General features: G+C 31.1%; 1 protein-coding gene across 1 annotated transcript; it reads right to left on the minus strand.

Annotated features, from left to right (window-relative positions):
- Positions 1-2: 2 nt before the first annotated feature.
- On the minus strand, positions 3-20,483 carry LOC140059249 (transmembrane channel-like protein 7). Its single transcript, XM_072105119.1, has 17 exons — positions 20,423-20,483; positions 19,664-19,958; positions 13,628-13,697; positions 12,288-12,369; positions 11,861-12,004; positions 11,295-11,371; positions 10,413-10,567; positions 9,655-9,802; positions 8,880-9,041; positions 7,600-7,769; positions 6,894-7,014; positions 6,294-6,391; positions 5,404-5,511; positions 4,498-4,704; positions 4,086-4,241; positions 3,260-3,338; positions 3-2,864 (listed from the first exon to the last, which is right to left on the minus strand). Exons 1-17 carry the CDS (start codon positions 20,481-20,483, stop codon positions 2,670-2,672), a joined length of 2,328 nt encoding a protein of 775 aa, XP_071961220.1. The 3' UTR covers positions 3-2,669.
- Positions 20,484-21,831: the final 1,348 nt, after the last annotated feature.

Consider the following 21,831-nt stretch of genomic DNA (forward strand, 5'->3'; position numbering starts at 1 on the left):
AATTAGGTCTTACTAACATTTAATATCCAACACCAAAAATATGAATTTTGGATTCAGCTATTTTCTGTACAATATTCAATAAAATATTTTGAAGACAATTTTTACTTCAGTAACTGTTAACTGCAATGCATTCACTGTTAAATTCAATTTCAAAATTACAATACCATTTGTTATAAATCTTGATATTAAAAAAAACTTTCACAAAAGTTTTTTTAAAGGTAAAATTAAACATTTTATTTTATGTCTTTAGGCAATGTGGCCAAGGATTACCAATAGTGAATTAATCACTGTCCTATCAGATAGGTGGTAATCCCCTTGATACAGGGGCTATTTTGTGAACCAGTTCACCGGGGTAACCCCCTACTCTTTTCGAATAATGAACTGGGTTCTTTAAAGTGCACACAGGTTATAACTGTGTACACTGGACCTACGGTTTATAGTCCTTATCCGAGAAGACTTGTTCCACCACCAGAACTAGGAGCGAGTCGGCCTCGAACCCTTGCCGATGTTGTTGGCTCTTTAGGTACGGTAAACGGCGCGCCTGCCTTAACCGCTTGGCCATTTGAATACAATAAACATTAAAATACAATAAAAATATCAAGGTGTGTATGACTAGTAAAACTGATCTTCCTTAAACAAAATAAAAATATACCTATCTTTACACACAATTGTTTATAATATAATCTAAATACAACTATTGTAAAAAATGTGTTAAATTTAAGTAAACTTAATGTGTTGTCAATTGCTTTCAGGATAACGGATGTCCAATATGAAGTCATGATGATCATTATTATTATTATTAAAATTCAATAATTTCACCTACTTTCTGACCTTTACGACCCAAGTGTCTCCTTAATAGCAGTGTCCCCTAAATAGGGGGTGTCCCCTGAATAGGGGGTGTCCCATGAATAGGGGTATCCCATGAATAGGGGTATCCCATGTATAGGGGTATCTTATGAATAGGGGTATCCCATTAATAGGGGTATCCCATGAATAGGGGTATCCCATGAATAGGGGTATCCCATGAATAGAGATATCCCATGAATAGGGTGTCCCTTTAATAGGAGTATCCCAAAGGAGATGGTCTACTGTAATTATTGTTCAAAATAAAACCATTATTTTAGTATTAAATCAATGTTGTTACTATGGTTTGAATGGGTGTTTACCATAGTACATAATACAACTGAATGTAAAACTAAATATACAACTGAATGATACAACATAACAGCATGGTAATGGCTATAAATCATGTGAAAAATACAACAGAGAAAACTCAACATATTCTATAAACATATCATTCATGTTTATCTAAAACTACAGCAAACTATGTAAAGCATTACTACATAATGAATTATTTTAGTATGTACTAAAAGATACAATTGAAAACAATAATTCAATGTTGGAGAATATTCATATACCGTATATCATTAGATATACATGAAGGAAATTATAAATAGAAATACTGCACATATGAAACTATCATATAGAGTTTCAATAAGAACAATGTATAAAATAAAACATACAATTATACACAAAACTGGTCAAGCTAAAAAGAATTAGTCCAAACAGAAATCACTTTTCTTTATTTAAAAAGTGTATAATTAAGTGTTGTTTGTAAATTCTCTTAAAACATTGCACAAACTGCAAAAGGTGGTTTAAAATACATTTCAAATTTATATATATACAAATATGTTCACAAATATTTTCTCAGTAAATACTATATACAAGTCAGTCCTTTTTAGATAAATTGTAAGAAAATTGGAAGACACTAGCATCAAATATAATGGAGTCAATTTTGGCCCTAATTGCTTCCCATATATCATTCATTGAAGTGAATGACTGCAAAATGTAAGGTTAAATTGAAGTAAAGGTAGACGCTCTTTGAGTTTGGAGGTGGTGGTGGGATTGAATACAGTAGGTTTATATACGTCGCGTTTCTTTGGTTATAAACGTGTTTGCCTGTGATTAGTAACACAGCTTTTGAATTACAATCTACTGTATATCCAAGTTTCAGAGATTTGGATAATATATTTTTTAATAAACAATTATTTATATCATATTACAAGAGTAATTTGTTGTGGTTTTCTCATTCAGAAAATGTAATCCTGTAATGTAGAGCTCCTGTTATTTAGGTTTATAGCCAATGTCTTCCTGTGTATATATTATTTGTGTAAGGTGAAACTTTTAATATACATTTTAAAATCAAAGGTGACTCAATCCATTCAACACTGAACTCAAGACTAACTGACAAAAAAAAATTGATTGTGATATTAGTTGTACAAATGCAATCAAACAACAGGACACAGAGCTCGCCTTGCCAAAATAAGAACTTGTAACAGTCCTTTAATCTTATGTCTGGCTGCGACAAATACCAAAGTACTGTATTATGTGGCTGCGACAATGTACTATGTATATATTCTCTGCTGAGAGCTGTTTCTGTTAAGGGGTGTGGAAAGTCGACAGTGTCTTGTTTTTATTTGCGTTTAATGCATAGTAATTATTATTTTTTTTGAAAGAGGTAAAAAAGACATAGCTTTGGTGGCTAAAGCCTGTTTATACCTGCCGCATGAAAACAAAACATTAACGTCGGATTGGAACCGGTGTGAAAGACCCTTAAATCCGCTCCTATTTTTGGAAACCGGGTGTTATTGTAAAATACTAGGAGTTTCCTATGGATCTGGTATGTTTGGATGTGATGGGCCACTCCTCTCCCATGCATTTGATGGTGTTCTAGGAGGTGTGTTGTTAACATGTCGATCTGCAATCATTTCTTGTTTTTCTTTATGTGCTTTCTGATGTCCACCTTTGATTCCTGGATCAAGCTTGTTGAGTCTCATCAGCAAAAAGTGTTTGTCACGGCCTTCCTGTAAAATAAACAATTTTAAAGAAATAATCAAGAAAAATGATGCTACATTTCTACTGGTGACGAAATGTGGCAAAATATGAGGGAAAATGTATTCAGAATTTTCTAGACAGTGGAGTGGTTTGTTGAACATGAGTTTTTTCCCGGCTTATAAAAGAATTAGAGAGATTACATATCCCTGCTTAAATGCTGTGATTTTAATTAGATAGGTAAACACTGTACAGTATGACATCAACAATGTCTATGGCTGTCATTCAATATGTTATTAAATTAGGTGCTCAGAGAATGAGCGAATACTTGGCAAAATTCAAAGCGTGACAGAGGGCATATTTCGGTTCATATTGAAGATGCATATATCTTTTTAATAAGCTTTGTGAGCATATACTTATAACTTACCATTATAAGCTGATCTTTCAAGAGAACAATCATCTCCGTGTGTGCAGATGCTAGTGCATGGTGGTAGTACAAAATTAAGCTAAATACAATTAAACAAAGACAAATTTGTACATTAGCAAACTTATCCAATCATATTTAAACAAGATTATTTTCGTAGTCAATAAATTCGCAGAAGCCGTAATATCAATTAACTGTGAATCTATAATAGATAATGTATTGTAAAATCAATCAGATTACAATACTTGAATATGCAATATTGATTACCAATATTCTGTGATGATACTTAGCACAAACGATATATCCATAAGTACACACTTATAATTTATGCTACCAAAGGTTTGAGAAGTTTATAAAGAATTGGCAAGTTAGCTGTTCCAGTAATAAAACAAGTTTTGTTTTTCCTTGAATATAAATTCAATTCATTAAAAAACCGCCAAAAATGAAGAAAAAAAAATCAAAATCATAAAAAACAATACAATATACAATGACAAAACACTTCTAAAGCTCAGTTTACACTATCAAATTTTATGTGAAAAAAATGATGTGCCCATATATGGACATGATGATGTCATATCACTACCATATTTGGGCATATCACTACCTTACTTGGGCACATCACACTTTTTTTGACAAACTAGTTTGATAGTGTAGAGCTTTAAAATTCAAAATAAAACAAACTGTATTGAAATAATAGATAGATATTTTTTTTTTCTTCCCCTTATATTTATTTTAGGCAAGCCAAGATAATTTATGAGCACTGTAATTTCCATTTATATTGGACAATAAATGAATCTGTATCTAAATATTGTTACAATAATAAACTCACCATAAGACGATAGTGAATGGCACAATAAATGCCACAGAGCCTATAAATTGTGTTATTTCTCGGATAACCAACGGCCAACGATTGACAGCGTCCTCTAGAGATTGCCACATATATTCTGTATCGCGGAATGGACCACAACCTCGAGACGGCAGCACTCTAAAAAACAATAATGTATATAATATATTAATTTGATATCAATGTTTTATTTTTAAATCATCACTTTTAGTATCAAACCATGTTACTTAATTTGTATCATGCTATATATCTTGATGTTTTGTCGCACCTTTCATTGTATTGAGTGACAGTGATGAAAATGGTGTATGTAAATAATTAATCATTATTAAATCATCATTATTATTAGACCAATAATACAGATGAGTTGATCTACAATATCTGTTATAAAATAACATACTTGACCATTGAGTAGCCAACAGGAATAACACACAGCATAAATGTTATAAGCAAAATGACCATGAAGAAGTTGCCAGATCTTGAAGCTCGATAAGGCCGATTTGACGGTATCATATTGTATAACAAACTCCACTTCTTAAGGTAAAAAAAGATGATGCACTTGAGCAGGCAGATGGAAGGAAGAAGTGGAGAATAAAATGATCCAACCCTGTAAAAAAAAGAGAGAATTTTGTATTATTGTCATAGATTACAGTACACCTAGTCTTAGATAAGAATCTATAACATTGTTAGTGTGAAAGTAGTACTGTAGCGTGTCACTCATTCTCCTGGAATTCATGTGGTTGGCCATACTTAACTAATGTAGACTATAGGCTGTAACCACTAAGGTGTCAACTCCTAATAATTAATTGCCTTATTTTATGGAATTGGTATCTAATAATTACTTGGGTGTGACCTTAATGGATACACCAGCTCTTGGGAGGGGACAAGTAGGGTCACTGATAAGTCACCTTACTAGACTCCTTAAATAGTCATGTATATTTTGTAATTAATACTTGTAGATTAATACAATTTGGAAATAACTTGAACTGACAGCTACAACTTAATCACTCTCTGTGTACCTGTAGTGTAAATAAAGTACAATTGAGAGAATTTAACAACAGTCTGTATTATATGCATTTTTAACAAATTTTATTCTAAATGGTTTTTAATACAATCAGTGCAATAGGAGACCTATTAGATAGTGATTAAGTTTGCTTTTTAGGAATATAGTCTCTGCCTGGTTATGTGTAATGTTTTCTTGTTCTTTGTCCTTTTTTTATTTTATATTATATTTTTATGGAGACAAAATAAATGAAATGAAAGTCTGTGTCATCATTTATATAAAGAGTGCTAGAGTACAACTTACCAACAAATAGCTTGTGAATAAACAATAGCAAGTACATTTTTAGGAATCTCAAACTCCATCTGACCCAGGGCTTTAGCAATGCCAAAATGAAAATATTTTGCTGCTAGTCTATAAAAAATAACATACAATTGTAATTAATTCAGTCATAATTAAACATTAAGTAGAACCCCTAATAAGAGGCCACATCCGGGACCCTTAATAGGTGTGTCCACTTAATAGGTGTGTCCACTTAATAGGTGTGTCCCCTTAATAGGTGTGTCCCGTTAATAGGATTGGTTGTAGTGTTAACATATATTTCCTCTCATTAATTTTATGGGAAAGTGTTCCCTTAATAGGTGTGTCCCCTTAATAGGTGTGTCCCCTTAATCGGGGTGTCCCCTTAATAGGTGTGTCCCCTTAATAGGTGTGTCCCTTAATAGGTGTGTCCCCTTAATAGGTGTGTCCCCTTAATAGGTGTGTCCCCTTAATAAGTGTGTCCCCTTAATAGGGGTGTCCCGTTAATAGGTGTGTCCCCTTAATAGGTGTGTCCCCTTAATAGGGGTGTCCCAAAAGAAAGGGGTTTCTCCTGTAGTAATCAAATTATTAATACATATTTCAATGAATGTCTTGGTAGGGGTGATTTATTTCATCTTTACCATTCAGAAGTCCCAACTTAAAAAAAATGAAAGATCAGGAAGACTTTATAATAGCATGTAGAGGATGCTATATTGAGAAAATGATATCCAATCATAGATGGCGCTATTCAAAAAAAGGCGTCAGCATCTATACCAAACAATTGGATGGAAGGTGATTTCCAAGCATGACATGTGACTCAAATAATTATATATTCAGAATTATCAACCTTTAATTCGAATTAATATCTAAAAGTTTTAGAATTTTGATCAACTCACTTTCTAGGAAACTCCCAAAAGACTACAACTCCAACAACAGCAACAAAATCAGTGATGCAAAGTTTGTAAAACTGCTGGCCTATGTAAGTCTCCCAGCACTGTGGTAAAGAGACAACAAAAACAGTAATAAAAACAACAATTGGAAAATGGGAATCTCACTATTGATATAAACAACTTAAAGAAGCTAACTAATACACAAACATATTATTAGATTATGTTGCACATGCCCAGAAATACCCCATCATTATGAACTGCAATTGGGACTATCCAAGCCTATATATAGCCAAGCTATATGACTATGGACTTCCTTCAATAGCCATTCTTTAACACCCAAGGCCTAACATTAAAGAGAAATGTCCACCAAAACAAAACATATCAATTTACATATATATTTACTATAAAGCTCTGTCTACACTATTAAACTAGTTTAATTAAACTAAACTAGACAAAAAAAGTGTGATTGCCCAAATATGGTAGTGGTATGCACAAATATGGTAGTGATATGACATCATCATGTCCATATTTGACCACATCACATTTTTTTGTCACATAAAGTTTGATAGTGCAGACAAGGCTTAATAATATAAACAACAGACTCACCCTTAATCCACTGCTTGAACAGAACCGGCAGGATTCATCTTTTTCGTTGTCTTCACAGATAATTTGAGGATAGTATGAAGCAATAAGCACAGCCAACGAAGCCAGTCGCAATAATACAGTTCTAAATGAATAAAAAGTATGATTATTACAAATGGTGATTTCTCTAAAGTATTGTATTTTGTTTGATCTACTAAACTAAACTACGAATTTTACCTCATGTTTTCAATTACTTATGGAACTACCAAAATAATAGATTCAAAATGTGCTGTGATATAGTGAATATCATGGGAAACATTAAACATATTCCACTCATATGTTGATCTATTGATTTGTTGTTCTATTTACTATTTAGCCCTTCTTAAGCTCTGTTTACACTATCAAACTAGTTTGACAAAAAAAATGTTATGTGCCCAAATATGGTAGTGATATGCCCAAATATGGTAGTGATATGATATCATCTTGTCCATATTTGGCCACATCACATTTTTGTTGTCACATAAAGTTTGATAGTGTAGACAGAGCTTTAAGCTGTCTACACTATCAAACTTTATGTGACAACAAAAATGTATATGGACACAATTATGTCATATCACTACTATGTATATGTGGGCATATCACTACCATATTTGGGCACGTCACACTAGTTTGATAGTGCAGACAGAGATTAACACACTCTCAAACATTAAGTTATGAATAAATGAATTACCTTGATAAAGTGAGGTTGATTTCAAACTGTGGACTGTACTCCTCAAAGCGAACGAGTACGTTGAATATCATGGGAATGATGGCATTTAATATAGTGATGGAGATGGAAGGAAGGTAGCTGATGATCAGTGATGCAAAGCCATTGCTTGTAATGGCTGACTCGTTTTCATTCTGTAAATGTGGACAGGGAAATATGCAATATGACAGTGATCACAATGATAATGAATGGTTCATGAATGAGGCTTAAAGCTTGAAAAGCAATATATACCGATCTGCTGACATTATTATTTATATAATACTAATTATCTATATAAATTACTAAAAAACGACAATGATATGGGTATTAATGGCTTGATCTCAATGGAGATACTATAAGCAATGAACATCTACAACAGCCAGAAAGAAGTGCTAGGCTTTCAGAAAACACTTTTCCTTCATAAGGGCTAATTATTATATGCGTTTAATAGTTATATGTTTGTGAGTGTGATGTTAGTAGTGGTGACACTGTTAGCCGGAATTGACAAATTTATTTAATATCTGTTTTTTCAATAGAGAATTTAGTATTATAAGTTTAAGAAAATATAAATAAAGCAATACTTTATCTTTTATTTAGCATTACTAAAGTAAGCTAACAAATTATAAATATGACAGTATTAAATGCATAGAATTATCTTCAAAATGTGCAGCGGCTGCTTTTAACGACATATTCTACTGTATATAAGCATATAGCACATTTGATATACACATTGACTGATCTATAACAATTTTAAAAATACAAACTTAATTATAAGAAATATAAGCATATTTTACAGCATAGTGTTATAAAAATATTGAAACTAGTTGCTTTAAAGATTGAGACTGACAATGTGAATTGGTATTACTTTTGTATTTGCTTAAAAATGAAATAAGTGAAATAAGCTTACAGCAATGAGCAGATACTTACCAGTAACTTAAGTACAAGGAATGCAATGTTTGGAATTTTAACGATAATGGAAACATTGAGTTTATATTCAGTAATGAGTTTTTGTGCTATGAATAAAAAATTTTTTTAATAAAAAATGGTTTACAGTTTACCAAATAACTTAAAATAAAAATTATTGATTTATTTTATACTAAACACAATATATAATAATAGGATAATTTGGTTTTAACATGGACTTATAAATAAATAATTTTATAGATCCATGGTTTTATTGTAAGCATTTACTTATTACGTACCATTTAGACCTTTCAATAATTATATTGTAAACATATGAGATATAGAATATTAAGTGAAATTACCAAAACTGCCAACTCTGAAGTGAAGTAGATAAGATATCCAGCCCCTCCTAGGATCACAAATACGAAGAAATTGATGAGCAAACGAACAAGAAACAAACAGATTTTTTTACTGAATGTTCGTGACTCTCGTTTAAGAATAAGACGCTCTTCTTCCAAAGCACTCTGTTGATGATGAAAAAAATAGTGTTAAGTTTTATGAATAAAAAGATGAAATATTATTTTAATACACACGTTTTAAAACTTTATTGTTTACACTGTATATAGTTTATATAGTTAATTTATGTATTATAACCAGAGATGATAAGTGTCACAGTATAGGCAGGGAGTTGTACAACTCCCTGGTATAGGCATATGTTATATTGATTCGGTTCACGTTTGTGCACTTACCTATCTTTTTTTTAACCATTGTTTTATGTTTTTAAAGCATTGTCTACACTATCAAACTTTATGTGACAAAAAAATGTTGTGTGGTGCCCATATATGGACAGGATGATATCATATCGCTACCATATTTGGGCACATCAAACTTTGTCGAACTAGTTTGATAGTGTAGACAGAGCTTAAATCATGTTTTTTGTAATGTAGATTTAATTAGCAATAAAATAATAAGATTACTGTAATTAATAGCAATATAATAAAACTCTTCTCAACATGACCTGTGTATTTCCTTTGAACAGAGCCAAAATCAGTCCTCATTATAATGGCGCCATCTAACATTCTCATAAATTTATTGTTCTAAAAATCCCGGCACAAACACACACAAGAGGTTACTTACTGTAAGATCATAATGAATACTACGATGTTTAAGATAAGCATTGTTGCCGTCGTTTAACGAGCAGTCCCAACTTCCAAATACTTTGTTACAATATTTATAGTAACGGTCTTCCTGATTGGCTAGATTCTCTTTAAACCCCTGGCCAGTGCTTTTAGGAGGAAGTAAATAAAAAATAAAACATTATTACAAATGACACAAAGGTTAACAATTGATTTCACTTGTTAACATACCCCATAGAGTTAGAAAGTGGAGAAAAACAAACTATGACCTCATAGAAATTACTATCTCTATGGTAACAAATAGAATTATATTTTATGTGCTCTTGAATAGCTACACTATAGAAAGTGTGTGAGAGTGAGAGTATTCAATTTTCAACAACTTAAGTACAAATTATGCTTAAGCTCTATCTACACTATCAGACAAATAAAAGTGCTCAAATATTGTAGTTTTATGCTTAAATATGCTAGAGCACATCACATTTATTTGTCACATAAAGTTTGATTGATAGTGTAGACAGAGCATTTGTCCTCTACTCTAATGCAAAATATAATACAGTCGACTACCCAAATACAAGATTTTCTTAAACTCTGTCTACACTATCAAACTTTCCACAAAAAATTGATAGTGTAGACAGAGTTTAAAAATGGTAACTCTCCCACAACCAGACATTTTGGTCCCAAATTATCATTTACAGTACTATTAAAAAACCATTTGGAATACTAGAATTTATGGAGAGTTGACCGTTAAAATTAACTTACTATCGAACCATCAGTAAAAGACTGAGAATAAAATAGCTGATGGAGACCAAGAGGTAAGCCAAAGGAAGGTTGTAAGTGTGATCTGTGTTGTCACTGATACTTAGATTAGATGGTATATAAAAACCATAGAATAACGCTGTCTGTTCCATCCAACCCTGCAAGATATAAGGCAACAAATCAATGAAACAAGCAATAGTAAACAATAATAGTCAAACTAATGTAACCTTATCAATAAAGACAGTCATACATTTCAAATGCATTACTTATTCCTTGCACCACAGAGGAATTATTTAGATAAAACAAAAGAATAAATAAATAATTCCTCCAAGCTATTAAAGAGGGAACATCAATTGATATTTTTAAAGAAAGTCTAAGCAACATCTTTTTATTTTGGCAGGATAGGATAGACAGGTGTCTTTTTCACTTCGAGCTCCTGTGAAAACTGTTCCGGCGAACTTTTATATGGGAGCTTCAAAGTGCTGGAGAACGGAGCGGTGTAAATGGTTCCTCTGCTTTTCTTCCCTTTTTGGTTATCTTAGAATATCTTATGGATCATTTTTGTGTGTTGGATAGCATTGTATTAGGAGCTATATAAGACCATTATTATGTAAATTTAATTGAAATGTTTTGATGTATCAGAAGAGCATTACTGAGATGGCTACTATACTAAAAGAAAACTACAAATAAGTAAACTTACTACAGTAATCAATCAGTATCAATCCCAACTTATGAATCAATTTTCTATTCAATTTATTGATAGATCAATAAACCTCAATCAATATGTTGATCAAATAACATAATTTTATTTTTGTGAGAAACTATGAATGCATAGGTTTGTTTGAATAAATTTAATCATCATATCTTTTATATTTCTGGACTTACGGTTCCTTCGAAGAAGTCAAGTAGTAATTGAATTCCAGAATCATTAGATACACTACTTTCATAAAGTACATCACAAACTACAGAGAGAAAAAAAAGAAGATTAATTATAACTTTTTTTTCTCTTTTTTTAATATAATTTAATCAATCAATTACTCATAAACACTACACAACATTGAAGATATGTATTCATAACTTGTGACTTGTTTTATATGAAAAACTAAAAATAACCAGAGATAATAAGAACAGCCAGATGAGTTCTCTTAGGCAAAAACAAATAATAAAATCAATACATAACAGATGATACTCATAATTATTTTGATAATACTATAAAAGTTGTCTGTATATAATCAATATAGTTAACCTGGAAAAATATTACAAGACCCAATTATCTTGTGTGGAACTAGGAATATTTTAATATTTGCTCATCATCATAATCTGGTCCAATATAATATTAATAGTATAATCGATAATGGAGATAAACACGATGCTTGTGGTTAGATTATTGAAATTATTATAATGGTAGGAGGATTTTTTTCCTAATTCTAAAACTCTAAACTAATACTTACCATCATTTTCAACATTGCTATTACTATTTAAAGCAACTTGAGGGATGACGACAAACAAGAACATGAGAAGGAAAATGTAGATGTTAAGAAACATCATCCATTTTAGAAATACAAAATAGGAAACAACAGCTGTACCAAACTTTCCTGAAAAAACAAACAACTGTTTTAAAAAAGGTTTTCTTGTTAATGGTCATAAAAAGTAACATAGATTCTAAATTTTTGCTTTGAATTGACTGTTACAGCTCTTCTGTGTAAATTAGCCTTACATTAGTTAGCAATAACCATGTTTTCAGTTGCACAAATTACCTATGCTACAAAAAATGATTTTCTTTCAACTGAGTTTTCTTCTCTTTCTTTTCTTCAACAACCAATGAAAATTAAAAACGTCAAACAAAATAGAAACATTTCTTGACTCTCATATATTTACCTTCGACCTCTTTGATAGATGACCTCCAGAGTTCAAACCAAAGCAACCCATCTGATACTTTAAACTTCAAACGTTTCCATTGCTAAGGCAATTAATCATTAAAAAAATGTATTTGAAGTTTATAATGAAGTTTGTGTGTGTTAATCTTAACATATCGTCATCGCTGCCCAACCATCATTTATCATCATAATCTGATCATCCTTATTCATCCATCATAATCTGATCATCCTTATTCATCCATCATAATCATCATCCTTATTCATCCATCATAATCATCATCCTCATTCATCCATCATAATCATGATCCTTATTCATCCATCATAATCATCATCCTTATTCATCCATCATAATTATCATCCTTATTCATCCATCATAATCATGATCCTTATTCATCCATCATAATCATCATCCTTATTCATCAATTATAATCACCATCCTTATTCATCCACCATAATCATCATCCTTATTCATCCATCATAATCATCATCCTTATTCATCCATCTTAATTATGATCCTTATTCATCCATCATAATCATCATCCTTATTCATTCATCATAATCATCATCCATATTTATCCATCATAATCATCATCCTTATTCATCCATCATAATCATCATCCTTATTCATCCATCATAATCATCATCCTTATTCATCCATCATAATTATGATCCTTATTCATCCATCATAATCATCATCCTTATTCATTCATCATAATCATCATCCATATTTATCCATCATAATCATCATCCTTATTCATCCATCATAATCATCATCCTTATTCATCCATCATAATCATGCTCCTTATTCATCCATCCTAATCATCATCCTTATTCATCCATCATAATCATCATCCTTATTCATCCATCATAATCATCATCATCCATATTTATCTATCATAATCATCATCTTTATTCATCCATCATAATCATCATCCTTATTCATCCATCATAATCATCATCCTTATTCATCTATCCTAATCATCATCCATATTTATCCATCATATTTAATCATCATCCTTATTCATCCATCATAATCATCCTCCTAATTCATCCATTATAATCATCATCCTTATTCATCCATCATAATCATGCTCCTTATTCATCCATCATAATCATCCTCCTTATTCATCCATCATAATCATCATCCTTATTCATCCATCATAATCATCATCCTTATTCATCCATCATAATCATCATCCTTATTCATCCATCATAATCATCATCCTTATTCATCCATCAAAATCATCATCCTTATTCATCCATCATAATCATCCTCCTTATTCATCCATCATAATCATCATCCTTATTCATCCGTCATAATCATGATTATAATAAACATACCCGGCTCATTTCAAATCGCCATGCTTTAAATCCAGTATCTGCTTTTAGTTTTGTTGCTCCATATTTACGTCTGAAATGATAAAATCATTGTTATTTTATGGTAAACAATCAGCATCAAATTGAGTTGGTTCTCTATCCTACACCTCAAACAAACAGAAGTAAATAAATATAGTAATATTTTTCATTCATATCTTACTATATATATTTTATTTAATTAAGTTTATGTACAAACCCAAAAAAAATATTAGAGCAGTAGACAAACATCCACTCAGCAATTTCTTTCTCGAAATATTTACATGAAATTCACTAGTACTGCATATTATTAACTAACTGTCAAATACACAGTTGAAATGGAGAACCCTAAGCAAAAAACTAACATACTGTAAAGATGCTAACTCCCACCTTAACTGTATCTTAGGAGAGAATTTAATTGTTTAATTTTGTATGTTTGATGCTTATTTTTAGTCGCATGCAACGCGACTCTACAGCTCACTATGTCGGTCGTTCGGTCTGTAAACCCTAACTTGAGCACGAACTGCAGCCATGTATATGACCTTGTTCACGAATGGTAGGGAATACTGTCTTAGTAATCTAAACTCCGAGTTCTTTAAATCAATAATGAATTGAACGTTAAACAAATCTTTTTATATCACAAATGTATTTACCATGGTTACGCTATTGTTTAATTTACGTATAAACGGAGGAAAACGCTTAATTCAAGTACGTTCATCTAATTAGGGTAATTTTCAATTGTCGATGTTGTAAAGCAGACTTGAATTTCTAAATAGTACTACTTTATAAAATTTGATTTGGATAAATTAATGTAAACTAAGAATTCTAGATTATTGCCCCCCCCCCCCCAACAACCTGAAAAATATAGATTAATATAATATAATAAACTTTGAATAAGCCATTTTGCAGTTAATCACTTTTTGTAGATTGCTAATTACAAACACTAAAACTGGAATTCAAACAATCTAACAATAACGTTCAAATATTAACCAAAAAAAAAAATTGTTCTTTCTATTATATCATGCTATATCTATGCACATTCAATAATGTTAACATTTACAGTTTTCATAATATTAATAAAGATATTTTTGTAATGGTAACTAATTCAGGAAGCTATCTTCACACAATTTTCATAACGATCAATACAACTTGATTAAGTCAAATATTTTCTAGATTAAAGGCATTAATTCATTCAATGTTGGCATAGAAACAGAAATAAATATTATTGTTGTTGCTTGCAGCTTTCAAAGAAAGCCATCTGTAAGTAATGAATGCTCACACAAAGCTGTTGTTAAATTGTTAGATATGAAGGTCCTCACATATAATATGAAGGTACTGAAGGACTGCTGTGATTTTATGACCCTATTTGTATCACAATCATATTGTACAATATTATTATACAAGTTGTATTAATCAAAGGGTTTACATTTTTGTCAACGTCATCCATACTATTAATAATTGATCACATATTGTACTGTATTAAGACTATATTAAACTTTTAAACAAATTTTTACCAATTGTTTTAAAATTTGTAATTTAGTGTTTTATGCATTTTTATTGTATTGTAACTTCTAAATTTTTAAAACTTAAGTTTTGTGCAATATTGTGTGTGTACTCTGTTTTTTAAAATATTTTATATTCATCTGTTATTATCGTATTAATATTTGAAAATCTTTAAGATGAATTTTTATTATGATAATGGACAAATAAAGCATTTCAGTATTCAGTATTGGTTTTAGGTATAGTATTGACTTGAGCACTAACTGGTTTGTGAAAAGTAATTGTTTAAAGGTTTGTATGGTAAATAAACACTAGTAACGTTATGCCTGAGGTTCACCATGTGTTTGTAATGTAAGAGGAAAGAAAAGAAAGAAAGAAACGAACGTCTTCAAAAGAAAAGTACTGTAAGCCTTAATAAATAGGATTTTTTGTTGATTTCAAATGTAACAACAAAGCATGCTCAATGGTGTGTGAATTCACTACTAGGTGGTACACCTTAACAAAAGCTAATTTCCATAACACAAGATTTTGTTGTCTAATCATTGCTTCATTGATTTCAAAAGAGGGATTCTTTAGAAAACCGAATACACAAGAATTTGTGTACATTTGATAATTTGCATGAAAATGGATCCTAAAGTATTTATAGTAACATCATTCGATACCATTAACTTGTGGGTGAATCACTATGAAAGTGCCTGTAGTGTAAATCAATATCATTGACTTTTCAAAGAACTGAGAATATGTTTTTTTTAAAAAATAAGATCAAACCTGACATATCCACAGTTTGCACATGGAGTATAAAATATGTATGATTACAACTGACACTGTTTACCATTCTCTTTTTGCTTAGAAATATAAGTGACATTTGATATAAAGATCAATTTCCATTAACAATTTGTTATAAGTTACTGTAAGCTCATGGGATGCATAATCGAATGGGGATCCTTTTAGTTTATTTACTTAAATTGTATTTATTAGTTACTGCATAATGTTATTGAACACATATCCCACTAGAGGGTAAAAATTAAAATATTTTTTACTCTTATTTTTATAAGAAAACTGAAAGAAACAAACTATAACTAGAGGGTACTCCGAGAGTACAAACCTCCGGCTACTGTAAAATTCCCCTACATAAAATTCCCCCCGAAAATGGTTACATTTTCTTTATTAGTTCTAAAGTGTAAATAGGCTAACTGCACACTACAAAGTAGTGGATGAGAGTTTGGTGTAATGGTTATGTATCCAGCCTCTCACAGTTGAGGTCTCTGGTTCAAGTCCAGCTGAGGTTTTTTATTATTTGTTATTTTTTTTTTGTGGACCTTGATCTTTAACCCTGACCCTTCAAAATGTAACCACATTTATATGATGAGTCATTGATCATTGTGGCTAAGTTTGGTGAGAATTGGATAAAAACTGTGGTCTCTAGGCAGTAAAATAGTTTTTTGTTAGTTGTGACCTTGACCTATGACCTTTTCCCCTCAAATTCGAACTCGTCTGAGCTTTTGAGGCATAGATCATTGTGTCCAAATTTGGTGAGAATCGGATGAAAACTGTGGCCTCCAGGCTGTTCACAGACACACACACAAACACACACACACACAAACATACAGGGGTGAAAACATAACCTCCATGGCGGAGGTAATAACATTATGATGCAGTATTTATATAAGGTCCAGTATATGAGAAAGTGAATATACAGTAGTTGCATTTCTAGTGTAGTAGCTTGGATTAGTCTGTCAATCAATCAACAGTGTAATTTGGTACAGTAGTATTTCCTAGTCAGAAATTGGCACTCATTTAAACACAGAACTCATTAGTATGAGCAGGGAGTTGTTATTTTACAACTCCCTCAGGGTATGAGAGGATTGTTTTCTTAAGTGTAAACACTAACATTTATAACATGTGGATCATAATGATTATGATATAATTAGAATAGTAAAGGCTTTTAATGTCATATTATATTACATGTAGTTTACAATATTAAAGAAAAAGCTGTAAACTCAGCCTACTGTAGTTACTGTATAATTAAATTAAAACACATTTTTTAAATGTAGTAAATACAAATAGAATTCTGTTCACTTATTGGGTATTGCTACACTGCACAATACCCACCGAATATCAATCATTACTAATAAAAGTATGTGCATAATATGTAAATTACATTTGCATAACTCCAGATGTGAAGACTATTTTATTCAAGGACTTAATAAAAAAATGTTGTTTTAATTCCAACCAAAATATGTTTACAAAATATGAAATGTTATAATTGATATAAATTAGCTGTATTGTTGTCTATACCGAAATTAATAAAATAATACTTAAAGACCCTTTCCCTGCAATTTTGGACGTTTTTTGGAAAATAATACATATATATCACTTTAAAAACATTAAACCATGTCATTCCTTGTCTTAAATGTACGTTTTATGGTAAATTATGATAAAAAGTGAGAAACAATGCACTACCTAAGTAGCTCGCGGCGATCGACCTCTCGTGGACGGTCTTAGGCCTAGCCTAGCTAGGCTTAGTTTTGTAGGCCTAGCTGGTAAACATCGATAACGTACGAACATCGTATGCTAGCTATATACCTAGCCTGACGTTGTATAGTTGCTGCATTAATTGTCTTTCTATTTTTGCCAGACTCCGTTGATACAAATTGGGGAAAACCCGGTATTTTCGCTGAAAAGTTTGGAGTCTTCCATTTGTTTTGGCTTCACGATCGATCGAAAAGTGGGCGAATTACAGGTGAAAAACAAAAATATCAATCCGCGCGCAATGCATTTTGGGATTTATAGCGGGCCGCTATAATTATTAGAATCGATTTATTTTTCACAATTTAACCGTTTAAAGACGAAAAAAGTTATCGCAATAGGACCATATAGTATTATTTTTACATTAAATATAGTTTGTGATCTTAAATTAGATCTAAAAAACGTAGGGAATGGGGCTTTAATAGTAAAATAATGGAGATCAACAAGAAAGGTACACTAATAGCCTACAGTAGATCCAACAAATATCTCTACACAAAACAAAAATAGCTATTTTAAAGTCCCTGCGTCTGCCCTATAATATCATGGACCTAATCTAGACTACTGTAGGTTCATGGTCGTATCAAATATCCTGAATGTTCATTACTCTGATCAGATTAAGAATGATACCAATAAAATCATGTAAGTATAAGACACGCTTTAAAGATACAATAATGACATAATTGTCATTGTTTTAATATACCTTACCATTTCTGTTTATTATTTTGTATTGTATTGCTATGGAGGAAAATAAATGTCTTTTGAAATTGTAAATCTACATTAAATCATTAGTGTCTTTTAAATTTAATTACAGACAAGAATGGCATTAATATTGGCAGTCAGGCTTTCTAAATTACTTCAAGACTGAATACTGATTAAATCAATACAGACAGTGAGTTAGGTTTAAGATAATTCCTAAACTAAGAATTATCCATTTATTTGGATTTAGTCTCTACTAAGCTTATTTAATACTCAATCTTGCTTATTTGTGCATAATTTTAAATTATTAATTCAACTTTTTTTATATTTAACATTTAAAACAAGAATAATTGACAGTTAAGTTTAGTTAATATATTAATAGTTAGGAATAAGAAATGATAATATGACCAACTTTAGGCCAATCACTGATTTTAAGGTATTAAAATATGAAATAAAAATGATGACAAACACTGATTGGTGAGTCAACACATTGGTGACACATTTCAGACTTTGTTCCCTTTCAGTGAGGTAGATTAGGAAGGAAACCTCTTTTTACTAATGTACAGAAAATTAAATTAAGACAAACTGTAAACCATAAACTACTGTACTTTGTAAATGTCTTTTTTAAAGCATAAAATAGTCGGACTCCATGTATTAAATTTCATAATTCATAGCGACATGAGAAGTAATGTATATGTAATTTATCTGAGGACATTTATGCACTTGTCAATTACTGTGTATGACCCACTATACGACCCCAGGACAGGCGCGTCATTGGTCCGATGTGTGTCATGTACGAAGACCATAAAAAGTGACTTACTGTACCTTTAGGTGACCATGAGTGACGCACCCATTTTGACACATGGTACATAAAGTGACGGACATTGACTCACAACTGTTCATTCATGGATGGGTACCCATAATTATTTGTAAATGACGCATTCATGATGCACCTCTCCCAGAGGTTGTATAGTGGATTACTTTACTTGATGATAGGGTGAAATACGCCTACTTACGGTTTACCCTACATACTAGAGGACTAAATAATAATAATATAGCCTAGCTAGGCCTAGCCTCTAGGCCCAAAAAGTTTTTTGTTTGTTTTTTGTTTTTTATTGACTGATTTATTGATTTTATCATGGAGTAAACTCCATGATTTTATTGACAAGCTTCTTACCACACAGAAAGTACGCGTAAAAAGTAATTACTAAAAATTAAAAAGTCTAATTAAAAATAAATTAGCCTAGGGCCGCCTACTACAGACAGGCCTAATAATATAATACTCCCACATTATCTTACCGTATTTCTCTTTTTGTTTCAAGCGTAGTTGGTAAACCCTTCACTATTTTAGCCCTTTGCGAATGTGCCTCTAGCGATGTATCGGCTTGCAACTTTTGAAGTTCCAATTCGGCTGCGGCATCAAGATGCCCGCCTGCCAGTGAATTCCCATACAGATTTCTGCTACTGCTAGTGGGCCTAGCAGAACGATCCATTTTCAATGACACAGAGGCTAGAGAATTTCTAACAAGTAGCTCACTATTCGAAGCATGTATTTTACTTTCAGTTGGTGTTGTATTTCTGGTATGTAATGGTACTGAAATATTAAAAATATTGTTGGAAATGTTTATAAAACTTCAACGAAACTTCTCACAAAAGTTGCTGTCAAAATCCACTCTCATTTAATTTATCGGCGCAAGGTGGTTTGTTTGTAATTTGTTTTTACACACTCCCCAACGCGTGGGGGCGCCATACTTGTTTTAAGGTTTATCATTCTGTACCATAGAATGAGGTATGCTGTACTGTTCTGTACACATGAAAAAACAAGGCCTATACAATAATATATATTTTTTGATATTATAAACAACACTAAAAAATATACACGCTCATTTAAAACATCCCTTTTGAACTAAACAACGTTATTCGCAGAAATAATATTAATAATGCTTTTTTTTCTTAATTATTTCCTCCATGTAGGGCGCGCCTTTATTTATAGAGACGTGTCAGAAATATGGAGAGAAATAAATATCATCAATGGCCATACATTCAAATTAAACTTACATTCTTCGTTGTCTTTCAGGCACGCAGAACTTCCTCTATCAATACTTTCATTTTCGCTCATTCCGATATTGTCTATTTCTGTGGTTTATTTCCGATTTACAAAATTGAACTGTATAGTGAAAAACTTATTCAGCACGAGACGATGGCTGTGGTCACTTTTGTATGTTTGCCATGATCACGTCATTGAATGTCATCACTACCCCGTTTGTGTTGTACAACACTCATTGTTAGCTAAAACTTACGTTGAATAGATATATTGATTTTACAACGGTCAATTGTTTGATTAACGATAAAGTTCCTTGAGACTTTATATTTAAAGAGATAAAATCAATCTGTGTTAAACTGCTGCTGCATTGTAAATTGCGAAATCAAGTTCAACATTATTAAGGGATCGACAGACAAAAGAAGAAATAAATATATAAATCATATTTCTAGTGCATGGGACTTGTATATCATTATTCACCATTATTTATTAGGAAAAAAAACTGCCGAAAATATGAATGCATTAAAAGCTTCAAGAAACTGATTATTTACAATATTTCAATGCAAAAGAGAGAAAAAAAAAACCGTTGTTACAAATGAGAACATATTTTAAGAAGTAATTTAAATAAAAAATTTAAAAGGCCAAAATAAATCAACCTCCATAAGGCTGGTGTGAGAATTTCAGATTAAAAAATAACTATTCAAAATTAAATATAAAGGAGACCCTAGAGCAAAATTTTTGTTATTTATTTATTCCAGCTGAAAACACGCAGGCCAGCTGAAACAGGGACCCTCTTTGAAATGATAAAATATAAACATAAAATTATATTTACCTGAATTAAACTTTTTACAATATAAAATACCATATAAAATATACATTAGGACTACATTAAACAAATTACGATGGAATATGTTTTTCAAACTTAAATTTAAAGGAATTAATATAAGTTGATATAAGAACATAATATGTGCGATGAAAATCATTATTTTTATTCTTTTATAAGACATAAGTCAGTGTTATTGCAAACTTTAAACCTTATTTAGCAACTCAGTTGCAACTTATTTTGAATGAGATACCTTGCTGATATAAATTAGAGATAAAAAACACCAATTATTATAAAATTTAAAAGAACATAATTATTTAGAAATATTTTATTTTAAAGAGCGAAAAAAATTAAAGAGCGAAAAAAAAATTATCAAAACGAAATTAGGGCTATTAAGAGAAAAATAAATAAATAAATAATAAAGAGGGTGGGAAAATAATTTTGTTTTAAAACACAACAAAAAAATGAAATTAATAAAATAAAAGAAAAGAAAAAAAATTAATACGGTAATAAGTCTAAAATATTTGTTTAAAAAAATAAAGAGCGAAAAAAAGACCGCACCAAAAACTAAATTATTAAAAGAAAAGAAAAACATAAAAATAA

This window comes from Antedon mediterranea, chromosome 1, assembly GCF_964355755.1.
Source record: "Antedon mediterranea chromosome 1, ecAntMedi1.1, whole genome shotgun sequence".
NCBI lineage: Eukaryota > Metazoa > Echinodermata > Crinoidea > Comatulida > Antedonidae > Antedon > Antedon mediterranea.